Source organism: Schistocerca nitens, chromosome 1, assembly GCF_023898315.1.
Source record: "Schistocerca nitens isolate TAMUIC-IGC-003100 chromosome 1, iqSchNite1.1, whole genome shotgun sequence".
Taxonomy (NCBI): domain Eukaryota; kingdom Metazoa; phylum Arthropoda; class Insecta; order Orthoptera; family Acrididae; genus Schistocerca; species Schistocerca nitens.
Window position 1 is genome coordinate 1,269,016,131 of NC_064614.1, and position 17,897 is coordinate 1,269,034,027.

The 17,897-nt window shown below is 43.7% G+C and overlaps 2 protein-coding genes across 6 annotated transcripts in view; one reads left to right on the top strand and one right to left on the bottom strand.

Moving 5' to 3' along the window:
* Window positions 1–3,482, bottom strand: part of LOC126202029 (cytochrome c oxidase assembly protein COX15 homolog) — a 93,919-nt gene extending 90,437 nt beyond the window's left edge. The window contains exon 1 of one of the 5 annotated variants that reach the window (XM_049936833.1): window positions 3,332–3,482. The gene's annotated coding sequence lies outside the window, so the exon portion shown is untranslated. Of the gene's footprint in view, window positions 1–2,352; window positions 2,510–2,662; window positions 2,790–3,331 lie in introns of those variants that run through there. The other 4 variants (XM_049936831.1, XM_049936834.1, XM_049936830.1 and 1 more) reach the window with 4 other exon arrangements.
* Window positions 3,483–3,505: 23 nt separating this feature from the next.
* The window catches only part of LOC126202013 (integral membrane protein GPR180), a 79,020-nt gene continuing 64,628 nt past the window's right edge, over window positions 3,506–17,897 (top strand). The window contains exon 1 of the mRNA XM_049936829.1: window positions 3,506–4,118. Within this exon, the coding sequence (XP_049792786.1) occupies window positions 3,652–4,118 (467 nt within the window). The 5' untranslated portion in view covers window positions 3,506–3,651. The remainder of the gene's footprint in view (window positions 4,119–17,897) is intronic.

Here is a 17,897-nt window from a genome sequence, read left to right on the forward strand (position 1 = left end):
AGATGTCGTCGTGTTGTGCTCTATGGTGATATGTTCAGGGTTTTCGTTTGTGTGGTGTAATGGGCTGAGTTTGCTTTTTTGCTCATTATCCAAAATTGTTCGAGCGTCGGCTGTGTTTGTAGTGGAATTCGTTTCAGTGAGTTAATGATTTTGTGTGAAGGTTAATTTAGTGTTGTTCGCTGCACATCGTGTGGTAATTTTAGTAAAATTAATCGGTTGTTGTTTTTGTTCAGGGATGGATATGACGCATAAAATTAACAGTGTGCAGCTCAAGGGAAGTGTTCGATCCCAATGTGTGGCTGTGTATGTTGCTATCGGGAGACGTTTTTGAGCTATATAGGCCAAGGGAAGTGTTTGAGCCTAATTCATGGGATCGGGAGCTGCTGTTGAGCTATATAGGTCAAGGGAAGTGTCCGATTCCAGATGATATTGTGTTTAGTGGTATTTGGGGAGTTTTGTGATGTAGGTTTTTTTCGTCGTTTTGTGTGGTTTTGTATGGGGGTGGGTGTCTAAATTTGTTTATATTTAGTTTGCCCCCACCCAAAAACACCCCATTTCCCGCGCTTGTCCCGTTAGTGTCATTAGGCTTTTTGTGGAAAGTGTGTGTGTGTTTGTTTTTCGATGTATTTTCGTCCTCATAATGTGTACGTACCGACTGTATATGCGCCATATTGGAATCGTGGTTTATGGTCGTTTCCGTCATATTTGTGACGTCATGGGTCAAAGCAGACGGGCGGGATCGGACGCTTCCGTATTTCCCTCAAAAACAAGCATTACGTATTTAATTTGTTTAATAGTTCCATTTCAAACATCATGGACCAGAACTATTATGTAAATACTTGTACTTATTCATACTTTATTTCAGTTTGTAGTTAAATGCTCAATTTCTTGTTTTCGTTATATCGGTTAATATACTGTTAGTGAAATTAAAAAAAGCAATCAACTTAATTATAAAATATGCTGATTAGTTTTGGTTTAATAAGGTGATGTTTTGATATTTCTAATACTATTTTACCTTTACACCTTTCCCAGTTCTCTAGCTCAATTAGGGCAGTTCCTAGGACAATTTTAAAAAAGTCCGTTCACACATTTTTGGCTGGTTTTTTAAAAGTTTACATAGCCAAATTTCAGGAATGGTTTGAGATAAAAAAATTGAAATTTGGCATTTTTCTTAATCTCAGTGGGTGAGGTAAAATAGGTGTGTTGATTTGACATGGAATGATTCAATTTCTCACATGGATGAAAGACATATTTCATGTTGTCTCTGAAATTATACAGGATTAAATATCTATATGAACAACAGTACAAATTACGATAGATTGCCACACAGAGAACACACACACACTTGAATGTCTGCCATTAAATGTACCTGTCAATTGTTCAAAACTTCCTACAAGTGGTGAATAGTAATCTAGCCTGATTCATATTTTCATGCCATCCAGAATTTTCCTCTGTTTAAATACAAATCTGATATATTCTGTAATGAGTTCTGTGCCAGTTGGGGCTGACCCATCCCAATAATGCTACAAACCATTACATACTTCTTAGTCTCAAATAGTTACTTGCAACTGATGTTCTATATAGTCAGATTGCTTTTGAACATGTGGGGCTGTCTCCGTGCCTTCATTCGTAAGTTAAAGATTATTTTTTTGATGCCCCATCAACAACATCATTAGAAATGGAGCACAAACTCGCGTTGGAAAAAAATGGAGAAAGAAATCAGCCATGTACTTTCTGAGGACCCTTCCCAGCAGATGCCTTAAGTGATGTGAGGAAGCCATAGAAAACCTAAATCTTGATGGCAAGGTGGATATTTGAACCAATACCCTCCTGAATGTGACGCCAGTATGCCAACTACTGCACCACCTTGTTCCATTGTTCCCAGTCACTGAAATACTGAAGCGACCTGTGGTGTTTGGACTGCAATATCTCCTGGGATTCTTCACCAATTTGGCAGTTTGACTTCGACTTACTCACATTGATTAGCCCAAATATTACTGCTAACATCTGCAGATAACAAGTATGTTAACACTCCTGGCCAAACTCTCCCTGCCAAATCAACTTCAAGTCTCAAAAGTAGCTGCTAGTTTCCCACTACTGGTTTGTGTTAGCAATAATGGCAATCACTGCATCACCATAAATCATTCTGTAGCCTAAGTAAAGTGTGGCAAAAAGAATGGAAAACAACTGCAGCATTCCTTGCACTGATCTCTGTCACCACACAATTTAAAAACAGTGTATTCCTTTACTTAAAATAAATAAGCAAAAATGATAATTCATAACTAACACAGACTACTCTGAATGTCTCAGAAATATTCCATTTCATATAAGTGGTACAAAAAATTTACATACGTCTAGTTTCACTGAAGACAATAGCTGGTATACACTGGGCCACATGAGCAGAGAGAACGGCGTGTGGCTGTATATTCATGCCAAGTACTTATGAAACATTGGTCTAGAATTGATAACCCTCCAGATATGTCAGGGCAAGGCAAAGTCATTATCTAATAATAAAAAAATAATAAAAAAAACCTCCACAAGGCATTCACTTTCGGTATGGCACCTAGTACTTCTTTTGTTATACTGAAGGTGCGGGTTACAGTGATGCCACTGTGTCCACTCCTGTTTTGTGTTTATGCAGTCAACACGTTCCACTGCTTACCGTTAATCACCATCTGCAATCCGTAGCGTGTGAGAATTGAAGTACTTGGAATATCGTTTATTTCCTAATTACAATTTGTAAACTACTCACAAACACTGTGCTTACATCGTGTCCTACAGATAAGAGGTTGTCACGGGAGTTACCAATATGTCGTTGAATCAAGAACTGTCCGATTGTATCGTAAAGGTAACATTTACAAATATCCTCGCTACAGTTACCACATTGAAGAAAAAGAATTCTTAATTACACCACAAAGTCTTAATCCCATTATATGACAAGCACGCGGCATGATGGTTATGCTAGAAGATCGAATCGCTGATGCACTCATTTCACTATAGGAAAATATTCATTTATCGCCGCATTAGGTGGAGAGGAAGAAATTTTGAATTCGAAGGTGGTACACGCAATCCTACAGCAGAATGGAAACAGTTTCTTTATAATTCAAAGTATATATTTTATGCACCACCGAAAAGGCTGAGGTTACTTCATCACAAGGTAAATTATAAACAATTTGTCATTCGTGCATTCGTAAATAACATTTCATTAAGCATGTCAGAAGAAAGGAACTAATAGCTGCTGACACACCAACACAACTACCTGAAAAGGAAAACAATGAAAAATTGTTTATTGTAGGCGAATCACATTGCACTGACAACACAAACTACACACCTCTAGGATGAAACGTTATCTAAAACTCATAGCACGTCCTTAAACCAAAGCGTCTTCTTCCTATGAGGAAACTCGAAGTGTCAAATCACAACACAACATTAAATGTCAATGCATCACATAACCACCACAACATCACGTAACCACCACAAACACTACCGGTACGCCACCTGCCAAAGATCACTGCTCCCACCTTGCTGTACCTTTGGACAAAGATAACAAATTGTTTTGATATACTCAAGGAGACAACGACAATAAACATAACATCGACGAAATCGTGCAAGGTTCATTGTGTGTTTGTGTTGCTTGCCAAGTAACGTAATATGAAATATTACGTTTTCTTTTTTGTTTGTTTATTTATTCACAATTCGTGTGGACTGCACGTAAAAGGTACCTGGAACACAAAAGAATATTTCAAATTCCTAGTGAAATATGGCATTCAGAAAACCGATATGCATAACCAAAGAGACACTTCAGGTTATATATTTGGGAACATTACTTCAAAAAATAATTTTTCTAACCCGGTGACGTTAGCTGTACTTGACAGAAACTACTTTTTAGAATATTATGGAAACAGATCAATTGAAAATAAAGATGTAGCTTGTACTAGGATGTTTAATAAAATTAATAAATCAGCCTTCGATTCTGTGTGCAATAACGACGGAAAGAATGATTTTCTCCGGAAAGTACCTTGTCCGGAAAACAGCTTGTGTAAGGATGAAGATGCACCGTGGAATGTCATAAAAGGAAATCAGCTGACGTTCGTTATAGAGGATCTCAAACAGCCAAGGTAGGCTTATGTATGGATTCTTCGTTAACCTTATAACCATTTCATAGTAAATTAGACTGAACTATATTAGATTCAGTGCCATGGGGTATATGTATATAACGTTCATCTGTTTCTTCCTGCTCTTTCATGTCACAGTAATCCTTCAAATGACTAACACTCATTACAAAACTTTCTACACTGCTAAAAGGTAAACAGACTGCATTCATTTCTCATTTAATCTGTAATTACGGCTGTCAATCTTACTGCTGATGTGTGATATACACCCTTAAGAAGCAGTAAGTTATATGGAGTTTTATGATGGCCTTAATTTGTCCATTCATTATCATTTGTTAAATTAACTTATTTATGTTGAATTTAATTACTTGGAAACTGTTATAGGTAAGCAATAAAGCTAATGTGCCACTTATAGAGCAGAAAGCATTAAATACTGTGGGACTTTCCAAACTAAGTTTTAGGGAAATAGAAGTTACATGTGTTAATATTGCCAATGATAACTCAGTATTCGTGTTTATTCATTTTGTTTTTATTTATCACTTGGCCCAGTCAATCTTTTTGGTACATTTTTTTCATACATCTAAAGAGTGTTAATACAGAACGTTCTTAATGACACTATTTCATGAAATGCATTTTCAGTGCTATTCTGTTCTTGGTAATCTGTTCCATGTGCATAGCCTTGATCCAGGTGCCAACACATGCAGAATGTCTTTGAAACATACGTTTTAGTAGATGGCATATGGGCTTTGTGTCAGGCTGTGCTTCCCTGTGGAGTAAAAACACGAGAAGTGGCTTTTGTTGGCTACAGTTCTACTAGTTAAGAACTTAATGCTGTATTTCTGTACTTGTATTACCACAAATGAAAAATTATGCTTCATTATCAATTGCATTTGGAACAAGTACTTTCTCCCTGCTAAAATTTGTCAAAACTGACATTTTTGAAACTGTGGCCGTGCACAAAATACAAGCTGATTCTTGCAGAGATCAAAACATCAACCAGCCACTGTTCATAACATAATACTTGTTTCAAACCAACAGGTTCGTCTTCAAACAGCTGTTCATGTTTATATTATGTTTATTATTGTTTACAATAGTTATTGGGAAAAAAAACACAGCCATCACCTGTTCAACAACAAATGTACTATAAATGTGAACAGCCATCTGAAGATGAAACTTTCGGTTCAAAACCGGCAACAGTACTATTTGTGTAAATAAATAACAGTGTTAACAGTGGCCGGCTGCTAATTTTTTCTTTTTCAGTTTCCTGGTATGGTATGTTCTTAATAAGATATTTATGCTCTTATTTGTTTAAACATAGTTTTTTTGTGAGCTTCAGAATTTTGTGGTATCAGAACACCTCAGTGTTATGACACTTTATATTAGGCCTATGTTATATTATTATTTACTTGTTTGTGTTGAACTTGTAGTCTCACTTACTAACTAATGTGTAATTATTAATTAACTACATTACCTGTGAATGGTCCTATACAATATGAAGAGTGGACACGGAAAACATTTTTAAGTGCCAAATCTGATATTTGTCATGAGAAGGAAAAAACAGTGTATCAATATTTGTACCTAACTGATTTGTATCCACAAATACTGAGGTGTTCTGATCATGATGATGATGATGATGATCAGAACACCTCAGTATTTGTGGATACAAATCAGTTAGGTACAAATAGAGATACACTGTTTTTTCCTTCTCATGACAAATATCAGATTTGGCACTTAAAATGTTTTCCATGTCCACTCTTCATATTGTATAGGACAATTCACAGGTAATGTAGTTAATTAATAATTACATTAGTTAGTAAGTGAGACTACAAGTTCAACACAAACAAGTAAATAATAATATAACATAGGCCTAATATAAAGTGTCATAACACAAAATGATAATATAATTGGGCTAACAATATTTGGTAAATCAGATTTACTTCATCCAGAAACAGAGCAAAAGAAGTCGTCAAATGTGAACTGTTCTACTTTCAAATAACTCACGCGAATGTGGCTGGGTAACATTATTTCAACAAGCATTTTTAAAACAAAACTGGCAGCTTTGCCTTTTATTTTTTTTAAATGTGGAATTCCCCAAAAAATAATTCTGTATGTAAGTAGAGACTGCAGTGCCATGGTAATTTGTATTTTTAGTGTGACAGTTAACAGCACACGTAAGTGTACTCAGCTTTTTTTTTTTTGTTTTTAATGTGGATCTCCCACTTCAGATTCTTTTGTACACATACGCCTAAACATTTTGTGCCACCCTCATTTCAGACATTTCTCCCCTTGATTATGAAAACAGGATTTGCATTGTGAAGTTTTTGTATAGTGTGGAAGCTAAGTGCCACCGTTTATTTTCAGAGTTTATGATAAGTCTGTTGTGAAACATCTTGCTAAACTTTGCAGTGTTGATGTCACAGTTCCCTGCAGATTTCCTCTTTGTGCGATCAAATTAGAATATCAGTGACATCTATAAAGTTATTTTTTCGGGCAAATCATTTACATACAGCAGAAGTAGGACAGGTCACAGAACTGACTGTTGAGGCACTTCACAATAGAATCCACCCCACATTACTGCAATAATCAGAAGTTCTGTGTGTTACTGTGTCTTTATATTTTATTTCTGTTGATGATCTCTGAGGCGTGGCTGTATCTATCCATTAGACTTGTCTCTTGTTCTGTAATTACTTAATTTATGCAAGAGATTTTCGTGATCAGTGTAACATCAAATACGGAAATACAGAAGCATCTGATTCCGCCCATCTGCTTTCACTCATGATGTCACAAATATGGCGGAAACAACCATACACTACAGCTCTAATATAGTGCCTATGACGTCATTACGTAACCATGACCACGAACACGAAAATATATTGAGATACCAACACACACACATTCCACAAAATATCTAATGAAACTAATGGGACAAGTGTGGGAAATTGGGGATTTTTGGGTGGGGACAAAGTAAATATAAACAAATTTAGACACACACCACCATACCAAACCACACAAAATGACGAAAAAAACCGACAACACAAAACTCCCCAAATTCCACTAAACACAATATCCTCTGGAATCGTACACTTCCCTTGACCTATATAGCCCAACAGCAGCTGATGATCCCACAAATTGGAATCGAAAACTTCCCTTGACCTATATAGCTCAACAGCAACTCCCGATACTGGAAGACCTGTATAGGTCAACAGAAACTACCGATACCAAATCATAAAACCCAAAACTACAACCACATCCGCAATCATCACTACCTCAAAAAACACAACAAACCAACAAAATTGGAATCGAACACTTCCCTTGACCTGTTATCCTTACGACATCTCCACATATAGCCGTTCCTGGTCTGAGACGCCTGAACTTTAGTAAGCCTCATTTCTTTATGACGCATTGAAGACTTCACGACTTCATCCAAAAATCCGAATAGTTGAAGAAATTTTATTAGAGACAACACAGTGTCCCCCATCATTGCCGACAACCAAAAACTGTTGACCTTGTCAGTCACATCCGTACCTACCAAAGACATAAAAGGGTCCCGAGTTCGAGTCTCGGTCGGTCACACAGTTTTAATCTGCCAGGAAGTTTCATATCAGCGCACACTCCGCTGCAGAGTGAAAATCTCATTCTGGATAAAAAAAGCAGTTTACCAAAATTCACACACAACGAACAGAAAAAAACTACACTCCTGGAAATGGAAAAAAGAACACATTGACACCGGTGTGTCAGACCCACCATACTTGCTCCGGACACTGCGAGAGGGCTGTACAAGCAATGATCACACGCACGGCACAGCGGACACACCAGGAACCGCGGTGTTGGCCGTCGAATGGCGCTAGCTGCGCAGCATTTGTGCACCACCGCCGTCAGTGTCAGCCAGTTTGCCGTGGCATACGGAGCTCCATCGCAGTCTTTAACACTGGTAGCATGCCGCGACAGCGTGGACGTGAACCGTATGTGCAGTTGACGGACTTTGAGCGAGGGCGTATAGTGGGCATGCGGGAGGCCGGGTGGACGTACTGCCGAATTGCTCAACACGTGGGGCGTGAGGTCTCCACAGTACATCGATGTTGTCGCCAGTGGTCGGCGGAAGGTGCACGTGCCCGTCGACCTGGGACCGGACCGCAGCGACGCACGGATGCACGCCAAGACCGTAGGATCCTACGCAGTGCCGTAGGGGACCGCACCGCCACTTCCCAGCAAATTAGGGACACTGTTGCTCCTGGGGTATCGGCGAGGACCATTTGCAACCGTCTCGATGAAGCTGGGCTACGGTCCCGCACACCGTTAGGCCGTCTTCCGCTCACGCCCCAACATCGTGCAGCCCGCCTCCAGTGGTGTCGCAACAGGCGTGAATGGAGGGACGAATGGAGACGTGTCATCTTCAGCAATGAGAGTCGCTTCTGCCTTGGTGCCAATGATGGTCATATGCATGTTTGGCGCCGTGCAGGTGAGCGCCACAATCAGGACTGCATACGACCGAGGCACACAGGGCCAACACCCGGCATCATGGTGTGGGGAGTGATCTCCTACACTGGCCGTACACCACTGGTGATCGTCGAGGGGACACTGAATAGTGCACGGTACATCCAAACCGTCATCGAACCCATCGTTCTACCATTCCTAGACCGGCAAGGGAACTTGCTGTTCCAACAGGACAATGCACGTCCGCATGTATCCCGTGCCACCCAACGTGCTCTAGAAGGTGTAAGTCAACTACCCTGGCCAGCAAGATCTCCGGATCTGTCCCCCATTGAGCATGTTTGGGACTGGATGAAGCGTCGTCTCACGCGGTCTGCACGTCCGGCACGAACGCTAGTCCAACTGAGGCGCCAGGTGAAAATGGCATGGCAAGCCGTTCCACAGGACTACATCCAGCATCTCTACGATCGTCTCCATGGGAGAATAGCAGCCTGCATTGCTGCAAAAGGTGGATATACACTGTACTAGTGCCGACATTGTGCATGCTCTGTTGCCTGTGTCTATGTGCCTGTGGTTCTGTCAGTGTGATCATGTGATGTATCTGACCCCAGGAATGTGTCAATAAAGTTTCCCCTTCCTAGGACAATGAATTCACGGTGTTCTTATTTCAATTTCCAGGAGTGTACAATAACATTAACATAACCAAACCAAAACCGTTAACTCACTGAAAAATATTCCGCTGAAAGCACAGTCACTACCGATACCACACATGTGCATTGCCACCATGCAAATGAACCCCATACGCCACGTAACACGCTACCCATAAACACACCACCAGAGAGAAACACCAATCGCAACAATACACCACCTATAAACACGCCACACACGCAAACTAAACTGAAAACGTCACCTAACGCACAACACATAAACATACCATCAGAGAGCACCACCGATCACATCAAAATTACACCTACAAACACACCAGTCTCGCAAACTAAATTCCGCGCCGTTGTAATGTCACACACCAAAACAGCCTTACATCACAGGTCGAAGCCAATGGGTGGGATCAGACACTTTGGTCGGCTAAACTCAAGATACTAAACTCAATATATAAGCCAGTGGATGTTGTTTTTCATACTGTTGTTACTATTTCTGTTAAAAAGGCAAATATTGCTGACTGGGTTGACCTTTTGGTTTGGAAGCCGTGCTGTGCATTATTTATCAACATTTTATATTCATTCATATCTTTCATAGTAAGTAAAGAAATCAAGATTAGTAGTTTGGTTGGAGTATTCATAAAATCTCCCCTTTTTTCACATGATTTTTATCCCTTTTGTGGTCCACAAGTTCTAGAAATCAGAGAATATAAGGGAATTTCAAATGTGTCAGGGGAATTAGGCAAATATCAGGGACATTTGAAAGAAAAGAAAAAGGTAAAATCTCATTTTTGTCTCAGTAGATGAAGTGGTTTGATTACTGTGATGTCATGCATGGTCACTGGCTGGATGCAGCTGAGTATGTGTGCCGCTTCCCTACTCCCTCATTCTTACAGCTTCTCGCCTTCCAACCACTCCCCTCAGCTTGAAGTCAGTGCTGCCACCATTTCTTGCCAGCAGCCTAGCTGCTGCCAATGATAGGCAGGGGGATGTGAGGAGTCGATTGTTTGGATCTGATTCTCAGAGACTGTGGACTAAGTGGCCAGAGACAGCGGTCATGTGTACATAAGCTGTGTCTGAGTGATAATGTGAAAGTGTGTGTGCTCTCGTTTTCTGACAAAGGCTATGGCTGAAAATTTAGTTGTGAGAGTGTGACTGTCTTTTGTACGTGCCTGTCTGTGGCATGTAGAAATCTAGATATCTTCACAATGAGTTGCTACTTATCCTCATTATTGTTGATTCTCAGAGTATTTGTGCAAGTTATCTGTTGCACGGATTGATCACCGCAGTCTCATTTCATCAACATGCTGTCTGTGACTCGTGAATAGCTGGCCACATGAGTGGATTTCCATGACAGGCCAAAACTGCAGGCCATTTCTGCAGGTATCTCTAAGGAATCAGGCCTGCCGATGTGACGCCCAATATTTTCCACTAATGTGCAGGTGCTGCCCATCAGATCTGGTCTCACTGACCTGCCCACAGGCTGGGTCTGTCTGTGTGTGGCATAATGCGGTGGATTTTCATTATGGACCCAGGACTGCAAGTGCTCTTCAACAGGCCAGAGACCACAGGCAATGGATTTCAGGAATTGCGACTGTCTCACCACAAGTACATTGTACTGTGTGGCATTTTATAGACATTTTATTTGTTCTAGTACATTTTGGCTCTTGGAAAGTTGTTCATATGTTAGAAAGTATGGACGATAAGAATGAAAAAAATTTTCACTGGCAGCTTGTACGCTATGTACTCATATATTTCTCAAAAGAAAAATCACACAATACTTGTAAAATGAAATGATTGTGTGGCATTGATGGCCGGGAGGCCCCATCCGGGGAAGTTTGGTTGCTGGGTTGCAGTGATGCCACATTGGTCAACTTACGTGTGGGTGATCATGAAATGATGATGAGGACAACATAACACCCTGTCCACGAGTGGAGAAAATATCGAACTGGGGTCTGCTGCATGGTAGACAAGCACATTATCACTCAGCTAATCAGATTACACACAATACCACTACATTGGGTAATAACTGACAATAACGAACGAAGTAGAACCAACATTTTGTTGGCGGTCACCTATAAGTTTTACCCAGGCAAGTGGGGATCTGTCTGGATGGACTTTCTTCCGTAGTTGTTCGTGGGAACACCATGAAGCCTAAGACACCTGTTTCTATTCCCAGTGGTTCAGTTTGGCCATTGGGCAATATTAACACCCAAAATCATGATGCCACGTGGCTAGTCCACGTGAGTCACCTCTCCTGTCAGTGACAGTAATTAAAGTAAATTACCACATTCTGCAGTAGATAATGTTTTTGCTGTCATGAAACATGTGGCTGGGTCTTTTGAGAAATTGTCGCTATTTTATATCCATAGAACTCTCAAGGTACTTGCAGGGCAACTCAAATCGATGAAGAGCCTGTGGAATGGTACTCTCCTTCTGGAAACTATGAAGGCTACCCTATTACAGAAGCTGTTGAATGACAAGCTACATGGAAAACATCCCATCAACAGTGAGCTGCATACTGAGTTAAACATCATGAAAAGCAATGTAACGTGCTGGGACATTGTGGATATGGATACAAAACAACTGCATCTGAAGTGGGAAAGTGTAAGGCTGATTCAAGTCCAGAAAGTTATGAAAAGGGTTGATAGTGAGCTTCAAAAGTCAGTATCATTTATCCTGCTGTTCAGTCTGCTGAAGCTGCCTGAGTATATTGTAACAGGCATTCTCTGCCTTAAGGGCAGACCTTATGCCCAAAATCCAATGTGCTGCTTCAAGTGGCAATGCTTCGGTCATACCACTATAGGTTGAAATGGTCTGGCAGCGTGTGGACGATGTGCTAACATGGGACACAAGCAGTGTTCTCAATGCACTGCCCCACCTGGGTGTGTTAATTGTTCCCATGCCCCTATGGTTAGGAACAAGGACTATACTGCCTTTGCTGAAGAAAAGAATATTCAGGAAATTAAAGTCACCCAATGTATCTCTTACACTGACGTGAAGAAAGAATTTAAGGCCTCTGAGCCACAAAGCTTTGTTAAGTCTTTTGCTTCAACATTGAAGCAGGTTGCCCAGAAGGTCAGTGTTAGTACTCAGGCTGTAGCAGTTGAGCAGAGAACATCAACCTGCACCTGTAAACGCAGTTGCCAGCCTGCACCACTGGTCTTGCAGCCTAGTCTTCCTATCACTGAAACATTGAAAGTTACTGAACATAGTGTAACTATAGATAGCAAAACCCTCACAGGAGACATAGGAAGAAAGCTATCTGCTCCAAAGCCATCGGATGGATCTAATGACGACCATACCATCGCTGGTACAGATGTCGGCATTGTCGTAAGGGAACCAGTGAGTTCCTCAAGTGACCCACCCCACCTCTCCCTCCATTGCAGTCTCGCTACCATGGAGGAACAGAAGGGAAAGAAGATGGAGTGAACCCTTACTGTTAAAATGGCTTCCATACTGCAGTGGAACTTCAATGGTTTCAGGATACATGTGGAGGAACTCTGTCCGTTAACTCAGGGTAGATCAGTGAGTCTTATCTTCAAGAGACATATTTTAAATCCTCTGATGCTCCTGAGCTACATGGCTATGTTGTCAACAAGGAGGACAACCTCAGTGGAGAGAGAGCTAAAGGAGAAGTGTCCATTTTTTACAACAATGTCTACCACTCCTTGCTTCTCTCCCTCACAACCAGCCTTGCAAGCAAGTGCTCTATTGGTTCACGTACGTCATCAGTTGAAGGTATGTTCACTTTACCTGCCCCCACATGAAGTGTTTGATAAAGAGCCTCTCTGTGACCTTCTTACTCAGCTCCCCACCCCTTTACCTTCTGTGGCAATTTGAATGCATATAATGTGCTTTGGGGCTCTGTCACATGCATGTTGTTGAACATGGAGCAGAACATGCACTTCATCGAGGTTATTCACTGCTGTAGATCCTTGCACACACCGCTCAGTGGGAAGCAGTTGACGATTTGTACTCAAGTCATCAATTCCCAATCTAGATTCATCTGCCAGACTGAGTGGTACCAGAAAGACATTCACTTTGTATGGCAGACTGGACACTTTACAGCCAAATCGCTGTTTTTGAACACTGCAACAGTGTCCAGGTATGGATGGTTTGTGTTACCCATGTCATTCACCGTGTTGCTGAAGCATCATTCCACAGTCTTCAGGCCTGCTGAAAAGGCAAGCTGTCCCTTGGTGGAGTGACAAATGCTGCACTGCAATCCAGTCCAGGCGGCTGGTTCTCCATCGGTTCAAATGCCGGCCATCTAGAGAGGACCTCGTAGCATTTGGATAGTAAGGGAAAAATTGTTATAACCTTTAATCACCAATAATTGCGTGGATATTCAAACACACTCACTTAGAAACAATAGCTTGTTACATGATAACAACTCAGTATCTCTTATTCGATTGCCGTGCCGTGACATGCGGCCGGCGCCGTTCGTAGCTAGGTGGCGCTCCCGCGCTCAGCCGAGTTGCGGAGCGCCTCTATCGCCGTTTGCGCGTACTGTCGTGGCGGCACTGTAAATGTCATGGCACTGTCACAACACTTTTCCCCCCTTGAAAAAAAAAAACACTCACTTCCTTGGAGACATGGACAGTGCGGAGACATCCATGGCCTCTTGTGAGGCCCCGAGAAGATCCCGCGAAGAGACGCGAGAGTATGGTCGAAAATGTCCAGGACGGAAGCTCGTGCGTGGAACGTGCCTCATGGACGAGATGATGGGTGAAAACTCTGGAGCAGCATCCATAAGTGTCGTGGACCTGGGGGTGTGCTCCAGCGAGATGGGTCCCGGAGAAGGCGACGTCGCGACTGGGGCCGGTTCCGGCGTACTCAGAAGCGGTAGCGACATCGGCTGCAGCAACATGTATGGTAGATCGGCAGCAGCGACAGGACTGGCTTCTCGGGCTGGTGGAAGCGAAGGACGGGGCGGTGGCACCGGCATGGCCACCACTCGTGGCCGCATCTGGTCGTAATGGCGAACAACCATGCCATCGTCCGTACGTATTTCACAAAGCCGGCGGCCGCGAAGAGCCTTGACCACCCCTGGAATCCACTTAGGGCGAGATCCATACCCTTGTGCCCACACGGCGGCGCCCACCGAGTATTTTCCCGCACTAGGGGACACAGCACAGGGCCTGACAGGGTGAAGCAGGTGCAGTAGAGTGCGCGGTTGGCGGCCATGCAAGAGTTCATCAGGGCTGCTATCACCCAGAGGCGTGAAGTGATAAGAACTCAGAAATTGCAGCAGAGCGTCATCTGTGGAAAAAATCACTAAGGAATTTTATCATCTGGCCTTTGAAAGTGCGGACAAGGCGCTCGACCTCCCCATTCAATTGCGGATGGAATGGCAGTGCTGTAACATGATGAATCCCTTGTCCAGTACAAAAATCACGGAAGGCCTGCGAAGAGAACTGAGGGCCATTGTCCATGACGATCGTGGACGGAAGACATTCTAGTACAAAGATTTTGAACAAAGCCAGCACCGTCACCGCAGTGGTGGGCGACGGACATCGAACAACAAACGGAAACTTCAAGAAGGCGTCAATCAACAGTAGCCAATAAGTGCCGAGGAAGGGGCCGGCAAAGTCAGCGTGCACCCGTTCCCATGGCTGCACCGGATCAGGCCACGGAGAGGGCATTGTACGAGGTGCAGCCAGTTGTGGAGCACACTGACCACACGCAGCAACCATGTGGGCGATGTCCGAATCAATCCCGGGCCAATAAACGTGCCTGCAGGCCAGGGACTTAGTCCGAGAAATCCCCCAATGGCCTTCATGCAACAGTTTGAGAACATCTTTGCGAAGAGAGGCTGGCACCACGACCCGTGGAGATGTGCCATCCGTGGCCAGAAGTACAACACCATCACGAACAGACAAACGAAGGCGCAAGGCATGGTAGTTGCGAAGGGGATCCGATGCCCGGCCCTTGGTCCTGTCCGGCCAACCCCGTTGAATAAAACCGATCACCTGACGCAGGACCGGGTCCCGTGCAGTAGCCAACGCAACCTGTGAACCTGTAAGTGGAAAACCTTGACCGCACGACGTTCTTCCTCATCAATGTGGAAACAGAGTAGTTCATCACGATCGAAAACCGGGTCGGGGCCCGTCGGCAATCGCGACAATGCGTCAGCGTTGGCGTGCTGGGCCGTGGGGCGATAGTGAATCTCATAGTGAAAACGAGACAAGTATAAGGCCCAACATTGCAGGCGGCGAGCTGTCTTATCCGGAAGCGACGCCGATGGGCTGAACAGAGAGATCAGCGGCTTGTGGTCGGTGATGAGGTGAAACTTAGAACCATACAAAAAAACGCTGAACTTTTTAAGAGCAAAAATGATAGCGAGCTCCTCCTTTTCAATTTGAGAGTAACGCCGTTGCGCATCGTTGAGGATCTTGGAAGCATAGGCGATGGGTTGTTCCGACCCATCCTCATACCGATGGGCGAGAACAGCCCCTAGGCCATACTGTGATGCGTCAGTCGCCAGAACCAAGTACTGACCCGGACGGAATGTGGCAAGACAAGGCGCCGACTGCAAATGAGCCTTCAGGCGGACAAAAGCCTGCTCACACTCGTCGGACCAACAGAAAGGGACGTTTTTGCGTAACAGCTGATGCAGAGGATGAGCTACCACCGCCGCTGATGGAACGAATTTGTGATAATAAGCAATCTTGCCTAGAAACGCCTGAAATTCTTTGACCGTAGACGGCCGGGGTAGAGCGTTAATGGCCTCAACGTGCTGTCGTAGAGGACGTATACCCTCACGGGACAAGTGGAAACCAAGATACACAATGGAGGGTTGGAAGAACTGTGACTTGTCCGGATTGCACCTCAACCCAGCCGAATGCAAAACTCGAAACAGTGAACGCAAATTGCAAAGGTGCTCCTCAGTGGAGGCCCCCGTCACAACAATGTCATCCAGATAGTTTATGCAGCTGGGAACGGAAGCCGTGAGCTGTTCCAAAAACCGCTGAAAACTGGACGGCGCACTAGTGACGCCAAATGGTAACCGCTGGTACTGATACAACCTACAAGGAGTGTTGATGACGGGAAATTCCTTGGAAGAAGCATCCAACGGCAACTTATGGTACCCCTCCGATAAGTCAAGTTTGGAAAAGAACTGGCCCCCAGCGAGCTTGGTAAATAACTCCTCAGGACGGGGAAGAGGATAAGTGTCAATGAGGCTCTGAGCGTTGACAGTGGCTTTAAAATCACCACACAATCGCAGACTCGCGTTTGGTTTAGAAACCACCACGATGGGCCATGCCCATTCGCTGGAGGTAACAGGAAGGAGAATCCCGAAAGCTGTTAACCTGTCTATCTCAGCCTTGACATGTGCACGCAATGCCACCAGAATAGGGCGTGCCCGGAAAAACTTAGGGCGAACTGTAGGTTTAAGAGTAATGTGGGCTTCAAAATCCTTGGCACGACCCAGACCAGCAGAGAACACGGACAAAAATTCGGAACACAATCCATCCAGCTGTTGATATGGAATATCCTCTGATATGAGGTGCACATCATCATCAATGGAGAACCCGAACAACTGGAATGCATCATAACCGAAAAGGTTTTCAGTGCCCGCATGATCCACCACATAAAACGTGAGGGGCCTAACAAAAGACTTGTAGGCAGTGGAAGCATCAAACTGGCCAATGATAGGAATTTTCTGTTTATTATAAGTTCTCAGATTACACGTAACTGGAGACAAGGGAGGGGAGCCCAACTCCAAATACGTGTGAGAATTAATGAGAGTTACAGCAGAGCCAGTGTCCACTTGCATGCGAATGTCTTTATCCAGAACACGAACAGTAACAAACAACTTATTCGTTTGAGAAAGCACACAGTTAACATCCATGTCCGATACCTCGTCCTTGTCGACAGGAACTTTAGGGGACTGACACACAGAAGCAATGTGGCCTTTTTTCCTACAGGAATTACACGTGGCCCAACGTTTTTAACACGCGGCCCTGTCATGCTGTACGAAACAACGTGGACAAGAAGGAAGTGCGTAACGAACCTGCTTCTGTGGTTGCTGTTTTCGCTGCGAGCGTTGCGGCCCAACGCGATGTTGTTTACGCGAGTGAACCGCCGCCACATCTTCGTTCTCCTGTGAAGCAGGCAAATTGTCCGTGTCGAAAGTTGACTGTACAGTGCCTACATCACACCACGTGTCTATTTGCGTGCCAGCAGCGTGAGACACTTCAAAGGATTGAGCGATGCTTAGAACTTCCGACAACGACGGGTTTGTCAGTTGTAGGGCACGTTGCTGAACTTCTTTATCAGGAGCAAGCCGTAGAATACCATCCCTAACCATTGAATCAGCATAAGATTAATGATGAATGTCCATGACAAACTGACATTTCCTACTCAGACCGTGTAGTTCCGCCGCCCAAGCCCGGTAAGATTGATGGGGCTGTTTACGACACCGGTAGAACGCCACGCGGGCAGCAACGACGTGGGTGTTTTTTCGGTAATAGTTAGACAATAAGTCACACATTTCTTGGAAGTACAGAGAGGCAGGTTCCCGCAGAGGGGCTAACTGAGATAGCAGCTGATAGATCTGTGGGGAAATGCAAGATAGAAATAACGACTTACACATAGTAGCGTCGACAATGCCGAAAGCCAAAAAGTGTTGCCGCAAACGCTTCTCATAATCCTCCCAGTCTTCAGCGGCCTCGTCGTAAGGAGGGAATGG